This window comes from Embiotoca jacksoni, unplaced genomic scaffold (genome assembly GCF_022577435.1).
Source record: "Embiotoca jacksoni isolate LCO1_2020_lvr unplaced genomic scaffold, fEmbJac1.0.p SCAF_12, whole genome shotgun sequence".
Taxonomy (NCBI): Eukaryota; Metazoa; Chordata; class Actinopteri; family Embiotocidae; genus Embiotoca; species Embiotoca jacksoni.
Window position 1 is genome coordinate 11,644,293 of NW_027185252.1, and position 22,030 is coordinate 11,666,322.

General features: G+C 41.3%; 1 protein-coding gene across 3 annotated transcripts in view; it reads right to left on the minus strand.

Annotated features, from left to right (window-relative positions):
* Nucleotides 1-22,030, minus strand: part of dst (dystonin) — a 103,532-nt gene that overhangs the window by 22,883 nt on the left and 58,619 nt on the right. For 2 of the 3 annotated variants that reach the window (XM_069144829.1, XM_069144831.1), the window contains 25 exons: nt 21,831-21,977; nt 21,459-21,674; nt 21,237-21,380; nt 20,911-21,147; nt 19,693-19,845; nt 19,350-19,583; nt 18,955-19,239; nt 17,691-18,239; nt 17,275-17,451; nt 16,228-16,351; nt 15,470-15,678; nt 15,045-15,362; nt 14,748-14,914; nt 14,477-14,633; nt 13,819-13,945; nt 13,606-13,656; nt 12,852-13,087; nt 12,559-12,688; nt 12,014-12,213; nt 11,422-11,920; nt 9,649-11,117; nt 1,879-2,040; nt 1,524-1,694; nt 1,077-1,243; nt 162-321 (listed from right to left, as the gene is read on the minus strand). In XM_069144829.1, coding sequence (XP_069000930.1) covers nt 162-321; nt 1,077-1,243; nt 1,524-1,694; nt 1,879-2,040; nt 9,649-11,117; nt 11,422-11,920; nt 12,014-12,213; nt 12,559-12,688; nt 12,852-13,087; nt 13,606-13,656; nt 13,819-13,945; nt 14,477-14,633; nt 14,748-14,914; nt 15,045-15,362; nt 15,470-15,678; nt 16,228-16,351; nt 17,275-17,451; nt 17,691-18,239; nt 18,955-19,239; nt 19,350-19,583; nt 19,693-19,845; nt 20,911-21,147; nt 21,237-21,380; nt 21,459-21,674; nt 21,831-21,977 — 6,489 coding nt within the window. The remainder of the gene's footprint in view (nt 1-161; nt 322-1,076; nt 1,244-1,523; nt 1,695-1,878; nt 2,041-9,648; nt 11,118-11,421; nt 11,921-12,013; nt 12,214-12,558; nt 12,689-12,851; nt 13,088-13,605; nt 13,657-13,818; nt 13,946-14,476; nt 14,634-14,747; nt 14,915-15,044; nt 15,363-15,469; nt 15,679-16,227; nt 16,352-17,274; nt 17,452-17,690; nt 18,240-18,954; nt 19,240-19,349; nt 19,584-19,692; nt 19,846-20,910; nt 21,148-21,236; nt 21,381-21,458; nt 21,675-21,830; nt 21,978-22,030) is intronic. The other variant, XM_069144830.1, reaches the window with a different exon arrangement.

A 22,030-nucleotide genomic window follows, 5' to 3' on the forward strand; every position in this document is an offset into this window, starting at 1 on the left:
AAACACAAACAGAAAACAAAAACATGAAACTGAAATGTAATAAAAAGTGAAATGGGAAATAACAAAAAGCACAAACTTAAAGTGAAAAGTAAAATGAATTAAAATGAACTGAGCAGAGCATATGACAACATGTGGTATTGATGTAACATGATGGATATTACCTTATGCCGAGAGATCTGATCCTCCAGCTTTGATGTCTCCGTGCCAATTGGCTCAGAGTTAGCAAGGTGTTTCTCTGTGGCTGTAAGCCACTCGCTCAGGGGCTCCAGAGTCTCGTGGAACTGCTGAGTAACCCCTAAGATGCTCTCGAGCTGCTTTTGCCTGCCACATTCATGAACATATTGACAATAGTGGATTAGGAACAAAGTCATCCCTTGTAAATGGACAGTGACATTCTAGCTGACATTATTGAATGCAAGTCAAAAAGTCCCTTTTAATTTACTGTCATCATTTAGTGTCATTACACTTTTCTGTTGGTGTGAAAGCAGGTGAATGTGCAAACTGTGCGAATACTTTCAATAAGAGTTTCATCTCCTTTATGATCATCTTTAAAGTAATAGTCTGAAAGTTTGGGAAGTATGGTTGACCAATTGATTGAGCACTTTCATTTCTTAGGCTCCTCTAAAGCTCAATAATAAATATATTATATTATGTTAATAAACATGATGTATCTTAGTCATTTAATTAGTAAAAAAAAAAAAAAAAAAAAAGAGGGTTAGTGCTAATCCAAGCTATTCAGGTACAAGCTATAGCTGAATATTTATTGTACATTTTTATATTTCATATATTTCATCATATTTCATATATATTTATTGTTTTGTTTAATCCTTGGCAAAAAAGTAAATAAGTGCATCTCCTGAAATGTTGAACAATCCCTTTTAGCTTCAGTAGAAGGAACATAAAGGCCTTAAGGACTCTGACATTGGAAACAATTTTAAATATTCCCAAATGAAGGCAAAAACACAAATTCCATGCTTCACGTCTTTGGAAATGTTTCCTTAAGAACATTTAATTCTCAAACGTACTGAAGTATTGCATTCAAGAGTGTGTTTTACATTACAGGTGTGTATACGGACCTGTTTTCAGCTTTCTTGAGCAGGGAGTCCCACCTCTGCCCCAGGCATTCAATCTCTTTTGCGACCTTCTCCTTGTCCACAGACTCTGCCAGCTCCGCGACCTTCCCTCCTTCTTTTTTTATGAGCTCCACTGTTGGCTTTCGGTCATCCAGCAGTCTCTGTAAGAGCTGTCAAAGTTCAAACAAAGGAGGAGAGTTATTAGGCGCCTTTGCCTCACTTCACTTTAAAAAACAGTAAATCTACCAGGCACAAATTAGGTGTGCATTTAACATACAGCTTTGTGTACCACACTCATGCTTAACAATGGATGTCAATTAAATAAGATGAATGGCAAAGTCAGTGTTGCGTGGACTTTCTAGTGATGAAGTGTTAAGACTAAAATACAGCTATTTGTGTGTTCTGCGAGTCCACGTGTTTATGTATTTGTACCACATAGTACTGACTTACTTTCTGCTCTTGGATTTGCGCCTTCACCACTTTGAACTCTGCAGAAGGAGGCTTTTGATTGGCCACAAGCTCCTCTGTATCGGTCAACCAGCTAAGCAGGGACTCCAGAGCATCCTGGAACCTCCCACAATGCAACAGGGCTTCGTGCAGCTGGGCCGAACGCTCCGCAATCTGCAGACCACATGGTAAATATAGATGTCACCTGTTTTAAGGCCAACTTAAACTGTGCCTATAACACTATAAAAAAAAAACCAGTAAGAACAAATGACTCATACTGCCTCATTATATTTTCACAAATGACTACAATTCAAAAGCAAACATCAACCAGTCAGACTGTTAATATACAACAAATAACCTTTTTATTGAGGGTATTCCACTTTGCGTTAACACCCTCCAGGTCATCGTCAAGCTTCTTCGTGCTGGTGCCTTTTGCAGCGTTCTGGATTAGGCCCTGTCCGAGGGAGTTGATGTCTTGAAGCTGCGTCTGCAACGGATCAATGGCCTCTTTCTGGAAACCCTAAAGATGAATGGAACAAATCACAGTGGATATTTTATATATGCTCAATTTACTATGCTATCAGTCCTATTAGGAAATTAATTTTCTTTATAATGTGGAAATGTTTTATCACACTGATCAAATTAAACCCACAGTGTTTCTGTTCTACAGAGATTTCAATGATGGATTACATGATTTTTCTTCACTGGACCAAATCAAGTGTTTGATTTATTCTGTACATTTGCCATTTGTGAAGTTTTATTTCACTATAGTCCCCGTCTTACAAAAATATCCTTTGTGTAACTCAATATATAAAAAAAGAAATAAGAAAAAAAATATATAATTCAATGATCTAAATCTAGATTTGGTTGAAAAAAAAAGTCCATAATACTGCAAGGAAGTTTTTCCATGTCCGGAGACATGACTGCCACATCATCATCTCAGGTTTAGTGTTAAAAATCCAGCTGACATAAACAACCAGTCAGAGACTTCCAGAGAAGCAGAGCCTACAGTTAAAGCACGGCTGTGCACAATCACGCAGACAGACTTGCAGGCTGGACTGCTCAACAAAACCAAATTCACCCATCATGTAATCAGACATGTAAGAAAAACAGACTTCCAGCAGCCAGGAAAAACTCATGTTAAGACATTTTTCATCTCGGGAAACGTGTGATGAAACGACTCATGACGAAAGACTCGGAAACGGAGGTAGAGGCTCTTTTTGGGCACCTGTGGGGAGAAATAACCCATAGGATCCATTTCAGGGCATGCAGCAATATCTCTGAGTAAGGCCTCGATCTCCTGCTCCCCTGCGTGCTGGAATGTCTGTAAACTTTTAGGCAGACAGGCCTCCAGTGACTGCAGAAACTCCTCCAGCTCCTCCATGCTGTATTTGGACGCTCCTTGTTGCACAGTACATGGTTTTGTTTGCTGGCGGCTCTCTATGGGTAGAGTTACAGAGTTTCCGTATGTCTCAGGCTGCGTCACCACCACACTAACCAACTCGCAGTCATCCTGACATGACACATCCTCTAACAGCTCAGCTGTGGACAGTTCATCGTAGTCCGTTAAAGTCCTGGACCGCCACCCAGAGCTGTCGTTTTGAGTTCTGGAGGCTGACCCTGAAGATGATCTCCCTGTGCAGTATTTATACTCTCCATTGCTCAGGGTATCCTTTTCATTAAGCTTCACCAGACCAGATTGTGTCAGTCGTGGCTCCTGAACCAAGCTGCTACTGTGGTAAAGAGACCTGTTGTCCCTCACAGGGGAGAAAGGAAAGTCCTCCTGTCCTGAGCTCAGCGACCGTCCTGTCTTCAGGTCCCCGGACATGTGCATCGCCTCTGAAGATGAAAGGCTCCTTGTACTGGGGCCTTTTCTTTTGTGGGATCTATGGGCATGTCGCTCCCTCTCCACAGTCGGGCTGTACAGACCCGAGTCCTCCTCAGATGTCAGTGAGCTGGTCATACTCTGCCCTCTCCTGCCATTGATCAGCCCAGGCCTCTCCACACTCCCAGAGCACAGCGTTCCACTGCGGCTTGCATACTCGCTCAAATTAGTGGGGGCAAAAGTCCTCCATGACCGCCGCTGCTGCTGAGGATGGTCCTTCTTCTCTCCTCCCTGCAGACGTGACTTGGGCAGCACTGTATCATTCATCCTAATTATGTTCCCATTGAGTTTGAGCCCATCAAAGACAGGGCGCTCGTCCAGCACGGCAGGTTTTCTGGTCCGGAGCTCAAACGAACTAGAAGCAGAGATAACTCCATTTCCACACAGGCTGCTGAGGTCTAAGGTGCGGTGCGTGTAGGGCAGGGTCCCTGTGAAGTGTCGGGAAGAGAGGCTGCCTTTAGAGCCCGAGTCTATCTGCTCATTGAGCCGCACGGTGTCATAAATGGACCTCTGGGGCACATAGCAGTCATCAATGTTCAGGTCCTCCTCCTCCCCCTTCCCCACACAGGAAGGGTTTTGTCTGAGGCAATCTGGTCTGCTCAGCGGTTTGCCCATGCTAAAACAATTGTAACTGCTCACGACAAAGAAAAGATTAAGGATGTAGTGAAATCCTTTGAGGTATAAGTTGCTTTAGTGCACGCTGAGCAATTTAAAAAGGAGCACAATGTGACCAACTTACATGAGAAGCAACTGTGCAAACTAGTAATGTTTCTCCTCTCTTAAATGAGAAGTTAACAAATGAACACTAGACATTTACAATTATTTTTCAAAATAAAATCTACATTTTCTTGCTAACATGTTCTTTAAAAAAAATACACAATTCAGCTGCTCTGAATAAAAAAACTACAGTCCTAGATATTAAAAAAATCCCAAACAAATCGGACTGTCTAACAGCTTTATACTCCATATAAGGGATGAAAATCCTGTCTCTGAATACAGTCACATCCCAAAAATACTCTTCTAGGCTCTTCTCCATGAATTGCCAAAACTTAATCACTATTCCTCTGATCCAAAGTGCTTCTTTTTCCCTGAAATCCTCGCAGCATCCATGTGAGCTGAAGGAAAATCCTTAGTGCAATGTGAAAACATATCCACAGACAAATCCAGCAGGCTCAACTCAAAACTGTGGGCAGTTCTGAGGAGAGCTGGTACTCCTAGATAAACAAAAAAGCCTGCCCGTCCTCTCTCATCGCTCCCCTCTACTGACAGACAACCTCCTGGCAGAAGGCTTCATGCCCCGCCCCCGCTCATTATTCAGACAACATCTGCCACAACTCCATTTGTGCTCAGAGCCGCTCCAGCACATGTTGATTGGTGGACATATGACCCTTTCCCCCCACCTTTCTAATTCCCCCTTATGTCTGCATGGCCCATATGACTTCACTTCTAAGCCATCTCCTACATCCTGACACAGCCACTCACTTTTCTTCTTTTTTTCTTTCAGTGGCTGAGGGAATGGGGAGGGGAAGCACTATGCACCAGCTTTTCTAATTCAAACACACAGAAAAAGAAAACTCAACCAGCAGGCAGCAGCAGCAGTTCTCACTTTGATGACATCACACTATGGTGAAACAGATAGACATTTTTCCTTTTTTCTCTCTTTGCCCTGTGCTTTTTTTTTCTTGTGGATGGTTGCTGTGGACCCTGCAGATATTCTTAATTACTGTGGAATGCTGAGGGAGGCACAGGTCCCAGGTAATTTAACACCAGAGGCTCTGCCAAGTGCATGAAGGGGCTTTTATGTCCAGTGACCGGTGTGGGAGAAGAAAGGAGGAGAGAGGAGATAGTGAAAGGAATTTATTTTTGTTTCCTGGATTGTCTGCACCACAGTGGCTCGGGAAGGAGCCCAACAACCCCAACTTCTTTGTCCAGCTCTGCACGCATGACAGGAGAAGGAAAGAAGATGCTGGCAGAGAAAAATAAGCAGTTCGGATCTGATGGGATTTTAAATAAAAAATGTTCAGCCACTGAAACCTGGATACTTTTTAAAATATTCGGCCTTTTGAATGAATGAATACAAATAATGTCTTTATTTCCCTTTTCTGGCTGCTGCAGGTCCCTTTGTACCCACTGTGACACACGAGCCAAACTTTTCTTAAAATGTGAAAGCTGTATTTCATTTGAGTGCTAAAGGTCAAAAGTTGAGGAGACCAAAGGTTGAAGAGAGGACACATTTTTTGGTCGAACAACTGAATGGAGCTCTTTCAACAGTACCACTCATCCGCCTCTCAAAACAATCAGGCACAGTGCATATTCGATGACAGTGCAACGCCAACTAAGAGCCAGATTTCAGTCAGATGGGGAGAACACTGCACTCTATATGAGTGTTATCAGAGTTCACCAGCAATACAATTTATTTTCTTTAAATTCTTCTGCATGGTGTTACTTTTGGTGCTGTAACTTTTAATGAAATAAAGTAAAACTTGAAGGGGATATTCTTGGATTATTAACTGACTTGTCTTGTTTGTTCCCAACATAGTGATAAATATTTTTGTTATGTTGATAATTTGTCAATCATTTCCCTTAATCAATTCCCAAAGCTTAGGTTGGCCAATGGAACAAAACCATATTACTATCAAAAAATGCAAATATTCAAAGCAATAACCACTGAATGTTTGACATTTCTTCTTAAACAAATAAACGGAAATTATTTATACAGTGTTTTCGAACTGGTCTGCTGTCATGTAGGTTCAAATGAAAAATGAATTGCAAACAAAGACTAGAAACCTTTGAGTAATAGAAAACTCAGCCTAATGCCTTCCAGCGAAACATTGTACACTCTACTTGTATAGAAACTGGCCCACAGAAGTTTCATGTTTCACTTTCAGGAGAATTTGTCAATGTTATGTGGCAGTGAGTAAGCAATACGTGGCCCCATGACACTTTTTTATGATAATCTTCAATGAGTTGGAGCAACTACAGTACAGTATGACTCAGAAGGTACAAATTATTTTCCAACTGTAAGAGAGTGATGTAATGTCTGAACAGAGGAAAGACGCCCACGTCAGCCCCCAGTGGTGTTGAGTCACCTTTAAGGTACATATAACATACACCAGGACTTCTGAGCTCCTGCAAAACTCCTGTGAAAAACAAGAGTAAACACATGAAGTGGAGCACTTCTCTTTCAAAACTTGACCTAAAATGGTAACAGCACATGAAAGAGACGAATCCAAGCGCTGTCTTTCTCTGTTTATTTCTTTCTCACTAGCTGCCAGTAAAGCCCACTTAGCTGCAGCAGCAACAGTCTGATTCACTCAATATAAAACAGCATATGACACAATCATCTAATGCTTCTTTGGTGTTGCTAAATAAAGAAACAACTTCATCAAGTTCTAGTACTGATTTGCTCTTGGTGACCGCTCTGCTCCTGATGCTACTTATTATTACAGATAAGTACAGAGGATTTTTTTTTCCAGGAGCAGCTGAGACCGAATATGTCCTCTCAACTCAGAGGGGTGGCAGGACAAAGACGGGGTAAAAACATGCACCATGACAACGCTGCTTAGCAACAATTTGAATCAATCACTTCTTTGATAGTTACCCTGCGAGGTCTTGAAACCAAACTCGACATAACAAGCTGACACCTCCACCGCGACTACCCCAAAGATATTTGAATCCATTTTAACTGGAGGTTTGGATGCAGCCCTTCTAACGTGACGGCAGCACCCCCTTGATAGAAAAAAGAAATCCCTTGACCCAAATTTTAGGTCAGATCTGTGTCATTTGCCTCTACACAGCTGTTTACATTGTTTTACTGTAACCCTATCTAATACTATACATGAGGAAGAGCTTCACGATTTCACCTCTGAATATAGGTTAATCCTCTTTTCAAAACCTCCAGAGGAATTTAAGGGCTTTTGAAATATTTTGCATCTGTCTGTAAATCTTGCTAATGGCTCACCCTTGTTTTATCCCTCAACGATACAAACAAAGGAACATTCAGTTTTATAGACAATACCGAGGGGAAAAATAATTGAAAACAGATCATTAGGATAATTAAGAAGCTGTGTGATATGTGTATAATACTGTATGTACATCTACCTGTATAAAACTTGCACAACAAATAAAAAAAATTCTAAATATCAGAAGCAAAAGCCAAAAAAAGAATAGCCTTTGGGAGCATAATTTTTAATGGCATAGGCTGCTTTACACCAGTTATAAAATATACTACTACTTTTTATGATGATTAGCATCCTTTTATCATTTCCAAAGTGCAGATTGAAGCATATGCGGTATGAACCATGAAGGAGTTATTACGTAGCAGGTAGTCTCGCTATATGATCAGACTGCATTTTGATTTTTAAATGATATACAGGATAATTAAAACGAATTAATTAACTGGTACCCTGAACAGTTTATTGTGTCTTTAACATTCTAGCATTCATTACAGTGTATTTAGAAATCTAATGTCACAAGCCTTAATGGATGATCAACCCAGGATTTAATACTGTAGGTGTCAGGACATTTTAAAGATGACTAGCTGTCAGTTTATTCGCTGGTTTCCAACTCAAAAAGATCAAAAAAATCAAACATCAGTTCAGAGAATGTCAGACTGTGAAGGTTCAGAACAACTCTAGCAATGTAAAGAGATCAGGATGCAAGCTCAGCTTCATTAGTGAATCAAGTGGCGCCCTGCTGGCAGCCACCTGGCTGTGATGGTCCTTCCCTCTCACCCCTTCATTGCATATGGACCCGAGCTCTTTTATTAACACCAGATGCCCTGAATGAACCAGCAGTCCCCAGAGGGATTGCCACGAATGTAGCAAGTGTGATGAGTAAAGAGGCTGCTGGTAACCTGCCTCGGTGCAAGGTTTTGTGGATTTTGTGGAAAGCATCTTAAGTGTTATTTGTAGGTTTGTTACATTTTTGAAAAAATATTAACAGATTATAGCTTTTAGGGAAGATGGTTTAAATGAAAATAAAAGTAGCATTTCACCGTAACTGCCCATTTGAAAAAACATAGGGGACTCTGTTTGGGCTTAAAGAAGTTACTTTTTTGTGAATTTCAGCAACAAAATCAAATGTATGCATCTTTCACGTTTACCAAATGTTTTTAGTATAAAAGAAAAACCCTGGTGGAACCACTTTAAGACTGTAAAAAGACAAGATATATTAGTATTATCCCCACTAATCCTACATGAAGTTCCTCTCCTATCATTGAATAAATCTAAAAAAAACCTCATGTCTATGTTTATCAAAATGATCGACATATTTACATGTTTTCCAAGAAAGAAATCCCCTACCGCCTTGAAGTGGCTTTGATGTAACTACACCTTTGTCTTCCTTCTACACTAGTGGTTCAGTGAATATGCAAATACTCCCCACCTCTAGCTCCACCCACATCTCCACTACTTCCCTGCCATTTGATGATATGGAGAGCTCTAACCCCAAGTTGACAGGAATGGTACCTTAGATTTAGTTACATGAGTGACATATTAAACCTTTGCTGTGTGAATCCCTGTTTTGTCATTAGTAGACTGCAGTTCCTCTATGGACAAGGTGTTACTTTAGACTACAGTGAAACAAAGGATAAATATTAAATATCCACCCTATTTCCATTCATAGTGAATGCATGTTGTAGCTTAACCCTCCCGTTGTCCTAGGGGCAAAATGACCCGCAGCTGTGTTCAACCAAGTTCTATTTTATTTTAATATTTTAATATTTTTATTTGTATAGGAGGTGTTGGGGGTTTCTTTAAAGAATCCCTCATCGCCTCCTTGTCACCAATGATCCCATAAAATATAAAAATAAAATAGAACTTAGTTGAACACAGCTGCGGGTCATTTTGACCCTAGGACAATGGGAGGGTTAAAATATTGTGATTTAATATGCACTAAAATTGTAAGACAGTGATATACAGGAGAATACTTTTGGGATGCCAGGACCAGTGCAGCTTAACATCACAAGTTCATTACTAATGTGTGAAGCAAACTAAACAGGACTGTGTGAAGATGTATGAAGTCCCTCTGGAACAATTTTCACCAAGTTCACTCCTGTAGCAATTCATACTGATCCCCTGAGAGGACAAAACAAACAGGTGCAAATGTAATGTGGAGAAAGCTGTTACCATCAAACTGCCATGCTGTATGTGCTGCTGTGTTTTCAGAAATATTCAATCAGACATCTATTCCACTTTTTAACTGAAGGAATTAATATGAAGCATCAACTTGGGGTCAACATACCTTAAAGGCCTCCAGCTGTTGGTTGATGACATCGGTCTCCATGCCGACCGCCCCCTGGGATGCCTCCTTGTCCACAGCTCTGCCGAGTTTATCTTCCACTTGATTGAGTTTGCCGTACAGCTCCTCCAGCTTGGTGAGAGTACTCTGGACCTGAACCTCTCTGCCTTTGGCTCTATCCAACAGTTTGCCGCACTGCTTGCTCAGAGCATCCAGATCTCTCTTCAGGCCTAAAAGGTCGGGTGAGGATTCAGACTCCAGCATCTTCTTACAGCTGTCTCCAGCATTGGCCGTGTTGGCCATCAGCTCTTGCAGCTTCGCCACAAAACTCTGAATGCTGTCCTGCTGTTCTTTAAGGGTGGTCAAGTTGAGGTCCAAGGGAGGCATGCTGTCCAGCTCATCATCCAGCTCTGTGAAGCAAGTGAACATCTCACGGATCCTATTTTGGAACTGCCCTATACCCTGCAGTTTACCTTCTAATACTTGGCATGTCTCCTCCAGTTTCTTGTTAAGCTTGCTGTAGTCTTTTTCTATGCTGTCTGCATGCAGTAAGAGGTCAGTCACTCCTTCAGCATCTGGGATGTCAACCACAAGATCCTTCGCCAAGGCTTTCATGTGCTCTACTTGGTTCTGCACTCCCTCTAAACTCTTATGCTGAGCTTTCATGTTGGTTAAGTTCTTGTTGCTGTATGCCTGCATTCCCTGTGATTCATAGGCATCCACCTGCTTCGTAGCTCCCTCCAGCTGACCCTTTGCCTCTTTGTAGGTATCATTAAATTCCTTAATTGCGTGCGAGATCTTTTCCAGGGACTCCCTTTTGCTCTGCAGACCTTCTACTACATTGTCCACTCTTTTGCCAATGCTAGCCTTCACTTCTTTTATAGCTTCAGTGTCTGTGTTGGCCACATCAAGAAGGCCATCTGCAGCTGCGTTGAGCTGCTCCACCAACCCTCTGTGCTTGTCGACATCTTTCTGAAGAGCTTTCACCTGAGAAATGGAGCTCTCCACTGCAACGGGATCAACGGTGAGTTTGACTCGGCCCTCGCTAGCTTCGCACTCCTGAATCCAAGAGCTCAGCTTCTCTGCATGTTCCTGGTACTTCAGCGATCTCTGCAGAGCAGTCTGGAGTTTGTCAGCCTGCTCTGCAGAGCTCTTCTTCACTTCCTCCCAGTTGGAAGAGAGGGTAGTGAGCTGCCCTTGTAGCGCCAACTTTTCTGCACCATCAGTGTTGTGCAGAAGCATCTCCCCCTCTCCAGTGATTGTACTATAAGCTTCCTCGTTTTCACCGAGAGCTTTTTGGAGTTTACTGTGCTCCTCCAGGGTTTGCTGCAGGACATCTACCTTGGCAGAGATGGGCAGAGGCTTCGACTGGTCCTGGAGCTTCTCACCCAGCCATGACTGGAAGTCTTTGGAGGTCTGATGGAACTGCTGAGAGCTGGCAAAGGTCGAGTTCAACTGCTCGATCCGTTTTGCTGCAACAGAGAGGGGAGGGAATGAGCAAGTTAAAAGCTACAATACATCTTAAATGGAAACAAAAGGTAACTGGGAATATTGGTGGAGATGACAGAGATGAATTGAGTTTTAAAAATAACTTAAAAAAAAAAAAAAAAAAAAAACTAGAACCATGGTGGAGTTTGAATACTCCAGAAGAACAATTGTGATTACAACTATTTATCCTGTTGGGAAGCTGTAGCTGCAGTGACTCAACACAAATGAATGGCTCCGTCTTTCCAAAAATCACAACACAACATTATTAGGTTAAGTTAAAAGGCCAACCTGCTTTCTCTTCCAACTGTCTGAAAGGCTTGCTGACACTCTCTAGCTGCCTGGCCAGGTCAGCTTTGAGATAGTCCTCCGTCACCATCGCTGTGAGCTCTGCATTGATGCCCTCGGCTTCTTTCAGCTTCTTCCTCTCCTCTCTTAGCTGAGCAGAGATGTTGTGAACATCCTCCAGCTGCTTCTTCACAGCGTCCAGCTGGGTGCTGTGGCCCTGATGGTTTGTGAGCTGATTCTCCAGCTGAGTGGTAGTCTGGCTGAGACTTTGCAGTAACTCCTGAAACTGCCCGGTCTTCACCGCTGCCTGGTCAATGAGGCCATCTCGCTGGTCCAGCTGCCCTGTGAGGCCTTGCCACTTCTGGGTGACTGCAGCAAGCTGCTCCCTCACCAGCTTCCCACTCGAAGGGTCTTCGTTGTCTGATGAGCTCAGGATGGCTGAGGCAGCTTCCTCAAGCTGCTCATATTGAGGTTTGCGGCTCTTAAACTCATTTTGGAGGATCTGGGGGATATAGGAAGAAAATCAGTCAAACCCATAGCAAATACTGGACTCACAAGGTGTAAAATTATTCCCAACAAAATGCACCATGCTAACCTGAACTTGTTGCTTTTGCATTTTAAGCATGTTCGGGTCTATGGAGAGGGGTCCGAGGACGCTCATCATCAGCTCCTTCTCTGAGAGCCACTGGCCAAGCTGCAGCTCAGTTGTCTGGAAGATGTCCAGATTCTTGTTGGACTGCTCCAGGTGCAGCTTCCTCTCCTCCACAGAGCCGCTGATATCGGCCCAAGCAGCATCTGAACAGGAGGGCGGAACAATCACACCAGTCTGTATTAGTCAGCACAACAGCACCTTTCTGACCTCTGTCCGACTGTTCTCCTGACAAACCTCCCACTGTGCATGACTTGGCACCACAAATGTGTAAATTTAACTTTGTGTAGCAGAGAGGAGGTACAGAGACAGGCTCACATTCTGTTAACATGTACTGTATGTATGTGGAGCAATTTTAGATAACAAGACAAAAACCAGCTAATATACTCAAAGACCAGTGCCATAAAGAGACGTTTTACTCAACATACTTGTGACCGTCTCAATGACATAAATTACCCAGGGCCATCTGGAGCCAACACCTCCGTGCATACCTATTTCTGCCAGCATCTGCTTCCATTTTGCTGCCTCAGGGGAGTTTGGATGAGTCTTAATCAAGCTGAGAAGCTTCTCTCTGACCTTCTGCTGCTGCTCCTGTTTTTGCTTCATGTCATCTTCAAATGCCTGAGAGAATAAAACAAATCATTAAAGCTGAATCCTGTGATTTACAAGAACAGTGTCATATGACTGTCTCATGCATATAAGCAGAAATCATTGAGGAGGGGTGAAGTTTAGTAACATAATTCAATGTGACATTTCATTTGGTGAGCAGCAACACTTCCCGTACCTTCTGCTGTTCAAGCTGTGATTTCACTGAGTCCTTCTCTGTGGCTGCGTTGTTCCAGGACGACGCCGTCTTTTTCATTTCCTTCAGCCACGTCATCATGCCCTCCGTCTCCTTTTGAGCCTCTTTCACCTCCTGCACTAAACTGCTCAGCTGATCTGCTCGTCTCTTCAATGTTTCCCCGAGGCTTGCATATCCCTCATTGACGAATGACATGTTCTGCTGAATCCCCATCAGCTCTGAGGACATCAAAAACAAATAGTTTCCAAACAAGGTGTTTCTAGTCAGAATGTCATGATGAGATGATGTTGATAGTGAGGCACTGTTAATATATTATATCATGGTACAGTATGTTCATAATATGAATTATACACTTGACTATTACATCAAAATGTATGTTTTAATCTGCTGATTTCCAACAGCAGGATTAGAAGCTCTGCGCTGAAATTCAAAGATGTTGATTATGGTAGTAATCAAACGTGCAACTTCGTACAAACAGGTGGTTCTCATCAGACTGAAACAGGTGATATATTTAGAGTTAAAAGAAACAATTAACTTTGTCTCTCTAATGGTCTTTGTTGCTGTTAAAAAAATTCACAATATGAACATACTGTTATAGAGATTTACAAATGTTGTTATTCATTTGGCACAGAGCCCCCACAGCCATAGCAGTGTTTTGGAAAGTGATAACAGAACTAATACAGAACACCACAAACAGTCTATTTATAAAGCAGCATCCACATAAACACTTGATTACCTTTATTAGTTAGGTAGGTATGGCTTGCTGGACCACCACCATTAGTAAGAGCTGATGCAAAGACAGAAGACACAGCTTGTGTAAAGAATAAAGAAAATGACTCCGATTTTTCCATGATCTCAAATGGTTAGTGTTAATAGTACAGTACTCAGAAGTGAACACCATGCGACCCATTCCACTGAAGCATTCAAATACACGAGAATAAGTTTTTACCTGATTTGTTGGGGTTCTTCGTCTTGGCAGGGGATGTGAGGAAAATGATGAGGCTGCACAGTTCTGATCCTTTACTGTTCAGGTCCTGGACAGCAGGACCTTTAGATGTCCATTCATCTAATAACCCCTTATAAAAGATGAATTAGACAGATAAATGGTATATAGGAGCATGGATATGACAGCCAGCATTCATAACACATGAAATCTAAAGGTAATGTCTGAGAAGTAAATGTGAGAAACAGGAAAAACCAGAGCAACAAATGATATTGCTACTTCGCAAACTTTTTTTTATTCTTCATTTGATTTTATAGGAACTACTTCTGCGATCTTTTCTGTTACATATTATGAAGAAAACGGTCTCTCTGCTGGACAACTTAGTGTTTGAGTCCTAGATCTGTGTAAACACTTACCATCCATCTGTCATGAGTTGGCAGAGAAAGCCGGTTGTGATTGTGGGGAGTTTTGGGAGGATAGGACTAATATCTGTTAAAACACACTTACACAATCTTTCGATTGCAAAATATAATATGCACTTCAAACTGCTGAGTCACATGTAACATCAGTGACCTCTGTTCCAGCAGTTTAAGTGCAGTTAGGTGAAACGTGTAGGACTAACACTGTCTCTATAATATCGTCTTTATTTAATCTCATGACTCACATTGACTGTCTGCAGGTCCTTCTCCAGACTTTTCTCACTGCTGCTCGGCTGAGCTGCAGGTACTCTGTCATTGGTCTCCTCCAGCCACTTGGTGAGAGCGCTGGCTGCAGATCTAAACCCTCCCAGCTGGTCCTGACAGGATGATAACTCTTCTTCCCTACAGTAGACAAAAATTAGTCACACCATGCATCCATTTGAAGATTACCGACATTATACAAACACAAATGTTACGACAAAGATTATAGAATTAACTTTCTTTTCCCCGACTTACTTTTCCTTGACGGTGTCTTTGAAGGTGCTAAAAATATTTGAGAGATTGTCCATCTTGCTCTGAATTTGGGTTTTGTTTCCATCAGGGTATATTTCAGACAGCTCCTTGGACAAAGTCTGCAGTTTCTCCAGGTCACTGGCATATTCAGCCATCTCACCTTTAGTGCTCTGCAGTGAAATGATCTTAGTCAGCTATTCTGTGCTTTATGAAACTATATTTGTGGTAAAAAAAAAAAAAACATAAATATGACATGACTGAGAGACTTCAACTGTATCCATTTACAGTTTCAGTACTCACCTGCATTAGCTGAGACAGTTCATTGAATGTTTTCCCCGGCCCATCTGTTTCATGCAGATCTTGCGAGCGCTTCACAACAAACTGCTGAACTTTATCGGTGACATTCTCAAACTGTTCCACTTTTTCTTTCAGTTGCTCCAGCTGGGAGACTTTTTGCTTATGTTTATCACAGGCATCAGAGAAGCGCTGGGAGAGAGCCTCCATGTTCGACTGCAGAAGTGCAGCAGCAGAGGGATCTGCCGTCTCCACAAACTTCTTCACCTTGGCTTTCATGGCCGAGATGCTACTCTGGCGACTTGCTATGTCCTGCTCTAATGCCTGAAACAAGACGGACAAAGTTTTAATGGATACTTCAAATGAGTATGGAGCTGGTAACATACAGTATGTGGTTATCAGACTACTGAAATGATGATATGAAAACATACTGCTTCTTTGCTGAGGATATCTCCAATAGATGCAGAGTCCAATGGGATTTGACCTTTCTCCTTCACACTGGCCTCCACCCCCTCCATCCATCCCATCATCTCGTCCAAACCATCCTGCACACTCATAGAGCGAGTCAGGGTTATCTGCAGTTTCTCATTTCGATCACTCACAGACTTGGAAACGTTATCGTAGCGCTCCACTATGTCATCTGCAACACATAGAAACAAATCAAGCTCTGTTTAAAGCAGAATCATGTCTCACTGTTTGAAACACAAAACGTTTCAAACCGAAGCTGAAACTTATTTGGCATGTATGAGTTTGTTGAGGCTATCATGTTGGCAGAGGACAGTCATTAAAATGTGTTGAAGTGTGGGCCAAGAAACCAGTTAGCGGGGAAAATGAACACTAATGAGACACTCTAAAAGCCATATATCACACTGATAACTAACAGTAACAGAGGACTCGTTCTGTTCTGTTGACACTGACAGTCTGCTTGCACTAAATTCTGCTGTAACAAGTTGCTTGGCTAACATTTTGCAAAACTATGAAGTTTGTTAATGTCAAGCAGCACTTCAAACCACCTGATTTTTAAAACTTTCCAAACAATGTCAGTATTATTTAACTGTCTGGCATCTTTCAACGTGCTTATCTAAAATCCCTAGGCCCTAATCCCAGTATTTTCATGTGAGCCATACAACAGTCCTGAGATATTATGTATACAGAACATGTTGTGCACCTGACTTTGATTGTTCCTCACCTACTGTCTCCTGGATCTCATCAGGGTTGCTCAGCAGGTCTCCTTCAGATGCGATCAAAGATTCAGCTGTTTTACGTAACGTGTCAATAGCAGTCTGATGTCCCATCATCTGACCTTGTAAAGCCTGTGGATTAGTGAATAATAAGACAGAAATCCTCACATATATAAGCCCTATATCTACATACACTGTGTATTATTCATTTCACCAGAGTAATAGATAGTAACTCAGTGAAGATGTCTTAATATTGGGTCATTCCATAGATACAGTTAAATGTACTTGTCTGCCTTGACTGTTGTTCTTACAGAGAGGCTGCAGTGATTTGTAATACTTCAGCCTAAAGTACTGTGTTCCTTGGTTGGCTCACAGGCGCCTCTTATCTGGGTATATCTGGGCTGTAAGTCACTACACTCCCGACAGAGAAATGTTCAAGCTAACTGCAGCCAAAAGCTTTGACAGAGACAGCTCTGTCAGCCTACTTTCTTATCCTCTCTTAGGAGTACGTAAGCTACAAATAACCAAACTATTCACTCGTGGGTTTGAATTTGAATGTAGAGCTAAAAATAGCTTGGTTGTACTTCAGTCAGTGGAAACACTGTATATGGTAAGGCAGGTCTTTTGTACCATGACCTTATAACCCAGTCGATGCTCCGAGTTCTACATGCGTTGTCTCTAAATAAAGATCTTATCTTTATCTATGCTTTTAATTGGATTATTCATAATTTAACATCCATTAAAGTGCACAGAGAGTTGATGAAAATTATAATGAGGACAACCTCAGGCACCGGCAAGGATTACTCAAAAAAGCTATTTCTGAAGTTTAACTATAAAAAAAACAATTTACACTGAAATGTAATGCATTACATGGAGGAACAATATGAGCCCTGTTGAGCTTCAAGAATTAGAAAGGCCTCACAGAAATGTGAAAATTGCACAAAGAACATCAGAACAAAAAATACCACAATCTGAGATAAACTTAAGTTTTTCAACACAGTTCTGAGGCTGGACTTGATTCCAAGACTAGGCCAATTGTTGCTTGGGTTTCTTGCCTTGGTCTCCTCCAGCTGCTTCTGCAGCGTCTGTGGGTCGGCTGCTATGGCCTCTGATTGCAGCGTTCTCGCCTCCTCCTCTGAGCTGTTGAGCCACTTCAAAAGATCAGTGGTCGAGTCGGCATACTTTTTGTATTTGTCAACCACTTCTTTGAGGTTGTTGCCAAGTAGATTGCACTGAAACAATGGAAATGAAATTCATTTGGATATTAAAAAAACATAATTATTCACACAGGCTTATAATAATTGACAAAGATGACAAAGATGTAAAGCGGTCACTTTCCTTGACATTGCTTTTTGGAGTTTTCTAAAAATGGAAAAAGTCTAAAAATGTCTAAAAAGACAAATACTGCCACCCAGTGGCAAGAGCAAGCTATAGCAACAACTTTCCACGTAATCAATTGCAGACTAAATACCTGTGAATGAAGTGTCTTGTATCGGCTGGCAGCTGAATCTAGTTTATCCTTGACAGCAGAACAGGTCCCGGAAGTGTCCACATGCAGTTGAGCATTGTTAGCTGCAGGCTGAGCCAAGCCACAGGCTTTAGCCACATCCAGCACTTTCTGCCCAGAAATAGTTATAAAACGAAGGTCCCCTTTGTGGGAAATCACATCCTCGGAGAAGCTTTTCTGCCGCTGAAGTTTATCACTGAGAATATTGAGGGAGCCTGCGGGAGTGCCCAGCTCCTCAATCTCTCCTTCAGCCTGGTTTAACCAGCCTTCAAACTCCTCGCAGTCATCCTGGAACTTCTTCAGCTCCTCCTGGACGCACTGCACCTGCTTCATCTGCTGCTCGGCCTGAGTCAGCGAGACCTCGTAGCGTCCCTTCAGTTCTTGGATGTTCTTCTGCAGTATCTCCTTCTCCTCTGGAGACAGCACGTTAGCTTGTTTGTCAAGCAGAGACTGAGCTGACTGTGTGGCCATGATCAGGTCCTGCTGCTGGGACAGAATCTCCTGATGACGGGCCTGTAGGAATAACAATAGCAGTAATTATTTAATTTTTTTTTTTTTTTTTTTTTTTTTTTTTTTTTTTAAAACCTTTAAACATATTTATACTAATTTTTTCTTTACTATTTCTTACTGTTTTTATTTCCTGGCCTAAAATGCTGATCTAAAAACCCCAAAAAAATCCATTCTAAAACTTTAAGATTTCACTCACTTTCAGAATTTTGATTTTGATTTCTTAGGTCTGCTTGATACTATTAAACTATAATTTTATCTATTTTTGACATGTTGCATAAACCACATTTCACAACGTGATCCATCTCCTTTCCAATGTCAAATTTCACTTATCCATCCATCCATCCATCCATTATCTATACCCACTTTCTCCCAAATAGGGTTATGGAGGCTGGAGCCTATCCCAGCAGACAACTGACTATTCAATTCTGAATTTTTATTCTAATATAATAAACTTTTGGTCTCTGGTTTTCAGTGGTCTTTTATGATTGCTCGGATGTACTATTCAGCAGATTTAGAAATTGACCATAGCTTACACCATTTCATTCTTACTTGAAATTTCTGCATTTTATTGCTGCTTACGTCTTTCAACTTTGCATTTCATCATGATTTGCCTTAAGTAATGTCCTGGGATTATTACTAATGCATGAACTGTTGAAAAATAAAGTCACTAGTAAGTATGAAGGTTCGAGAATTCTACATAAATGCTCGACATTTTTACCTTGACCAGGGCGTATTGTTTATCGAGGCCCAGGGAGGCGTCATTCATGCCCCCTTTCTCTTTGCCAAAATCATTCTCAGTAGTCTGCAGAGCGTTTCCATTGGCAGCGTCATCCTCTCCAATCAGTCCGCTGGCAGAGGTTTCCTCTGGCAGGTTTCCATTCTCTTTACTTATATGGTCAGTTTGTTCCAGACTGCTCTTGTTTTCATTCCCGATGTTGGATATCCAGTCCAGGAGACCTTCGATTTTGTTCTTACTTTCTTCAAGCCGTTCAACAGCTGCTGCCTGCACAGACAGACCACACATTAATGATGCTGATTTCACTAAAACACATAATTTAAATGTTTGTGCATTACGTCGTTTTAACAGATGACACATATGGAAGTGATCTGAACCTTTTCGCTCTCCTGTTTTATGGCTGTCGTAACAACCTTCTCCAAATCTTTTCTGGACTCCTCTGCTCGTTGATTGATGAGCTTAGCTTTGCTTTTAGCCTCTTCCAGCTTGCTCTCAATATTGGCGATTTGTTCTGGCGTCAGCTTGCTGCAGTTTTCCTCTAGAAACTTTTTAGTACTGGTGATCACCTCATTTAAGGCACTGGCGTTCGTCAACACATCTTTTTGCAGAGCCTTGACATCAGACAGGCATCAGAGCAGAGTTTAATTGATGGACACATATTGAAAATTCTTAAATGCATAGTTGCTGTTTTTTTATGAGGCAAAACAATTGAAATCAAACCTGATGCTCCTGCTGGTATTGCTGCAGGTCTGTGACACACTCAGCATTTTCAGACTGTTGCTGATGACCAATCAGCCGGTTCTCCGTCAGGGTGAGATTATCACACACTTCTTCCAGCTTCTCTGTAAACTCCTTGTGTTTCTCCAATAAAGACTGACCAAAAACAGAATTAAAAAAAACAAGTTAATTTCACAGTTGACAATTTGTCATTAGGCAGATTCACATGGAACAAAACCCTACAACAATGGACACATAAAGGATTAGGGTCTGAGCAGCTCAATTAATATTTGGAAACAGTCACATCAAAGCATGGGAGGAGGAACGTTTCAAGCACAGATCTGCTTTGGGATATATTTTCTTTCATGAAATCAATGCAAAAATCTGGTATGCTGTAAACATGCTATTTTGCATTTGCCACTTTGCTCTCATGATGGTAAAAAGCACAAGAGGACATAATACTGTGTGTTAGTGGGTTTGTTTTCCAACAAAGAAGGTGCATTTTATCCACTGTTAATAGTTCACTGGAGTCTTGAGGCCTGTAGAATACAACCAGCACAAAGGTTAGACTGCAGCAGTGCTCATGCAATGCTGTTATTTCTATAGACAGGCAGGCATTTACAGAGGAAACACTCAATCTCAATACTGTGAATGGAAATCAATAAAGCTGACTTAAATATACTGAACTAAACAAACTAAATAAACTCAGAAATAATGCTTGGAAATATAAATCCACTTTTCAATTTACACCCACGTAAACACAACAGATAATTTCAATATTTGTATATAATATTTCAAATATTCTTTCTTAAGTGAAAATAGTTAACCTGTAATTCCTTCATTGAATAAATGAGTCTGAGGCTTAGATAACTTATTACAAAGTAAAAAAATATGTGTACCCAGTGTTGTGAAGCCACATTAACTGTGTAGCACTGATGTTAAAAAGATAAGTTAAGGGATTTTTTTTTTTTTGTATTTGGATATCACAATAAAAATCAATTATAACAGACAAAGGAACTGCAGAATATGGGTAAACCTACTATTAAAATCATTTCAACAAATTACAGTACAAATTCTGACACCTGACCAATAGCGTGGCTTATATAGCCTATTCTACACCACCACTACATAAATAAGTTTCAACTAATTACCAATCATATCTACATAGTTGTATTTCAAGGAAACATCTGTGCTATATTTTGAGTGTGTACACAGGCAGACCTTCTCCTGGTTTTCTCTCTCTCTGGTGTCCAGCAGGACATCTAAGGCGCTCCTCTGTGTACCAAGCCTTTCTACCTGGTCCCTGAATGCTCGCTGAGTCGTGCTGAGGAACTTGAGGAGGAAGCTACTCTGAGCTGGGCTCAGGAACTGAGCATGCTCAGAGATAAAATACTGGATATCAAATGTGACATCCTCTAACTTGAGCCTGACTTCTTTGAGCAGATTGTTCTCCGTGTCCTGGAACAAGAAAAGATGGACATATGCTGAGTATGTTTCTCCACTTAGTTATGATACAATTTTTTTTTTTTATTGGACTTTAAAGATACCTTGTTCTGCTCACTCAAATGTTTCAGTGTGTCCACATCACATGTGCTCAAATCCACACCCAGCATCTCAGAGTTCTTTTCAATGAGGCGTGCAAATTCATTAAGATCCCCGAGATACTTCTGGTATGCCGATTCCAAACATACCTGAAATCACATATAAAGCAGTCAATGACTGATGGTGCTGTTACATCAGTGTATTTTAATTACTCTCTTAACACTGACCTTTTCCTTTTCCATTGCTTGAATTAGGGAGTTACATCTTTCTGCACACATCCGTGAAACAGCAGTAACGTTTGGCTCCAACTCCAAATATGTGGAGGCCAAATCCTGGTGGATTTGTATGGCAATGTTCTCATCAGCAGAGTTTAAGAGCTGTTTGGCTTTCTCCATATCTGCAGACAGAACACCTGCCAGTCTCAAAAGTTGAGACTCCAGAGACTGGATAAAAGATAAAGTTGGTCAAGAATTAATGCATTCATATAAAAATAACTATGATAAAATATATTCAAATATATTAGAAATTAAACATTGAGAACATGTATTTGGCCATTTATACCACAGATGACAATACAGCTGTAATTGTTCATTTCTAACCTGACATTCGTCTATTTGGATCCGCAATTCTTCCATGTTCATGCTCGTGGGTAGCTGGACTGTGAGGTCTTTTCTGACATCTTCCAAAACATCAATGTGATCCTGCAGTCGCCCGACACACTCCAAATAATCCTGGATGGAGGACATCTGTAGGAAGAGAAAACATAAACCAAATGTGGAACAGATGCTACCAACTCAGG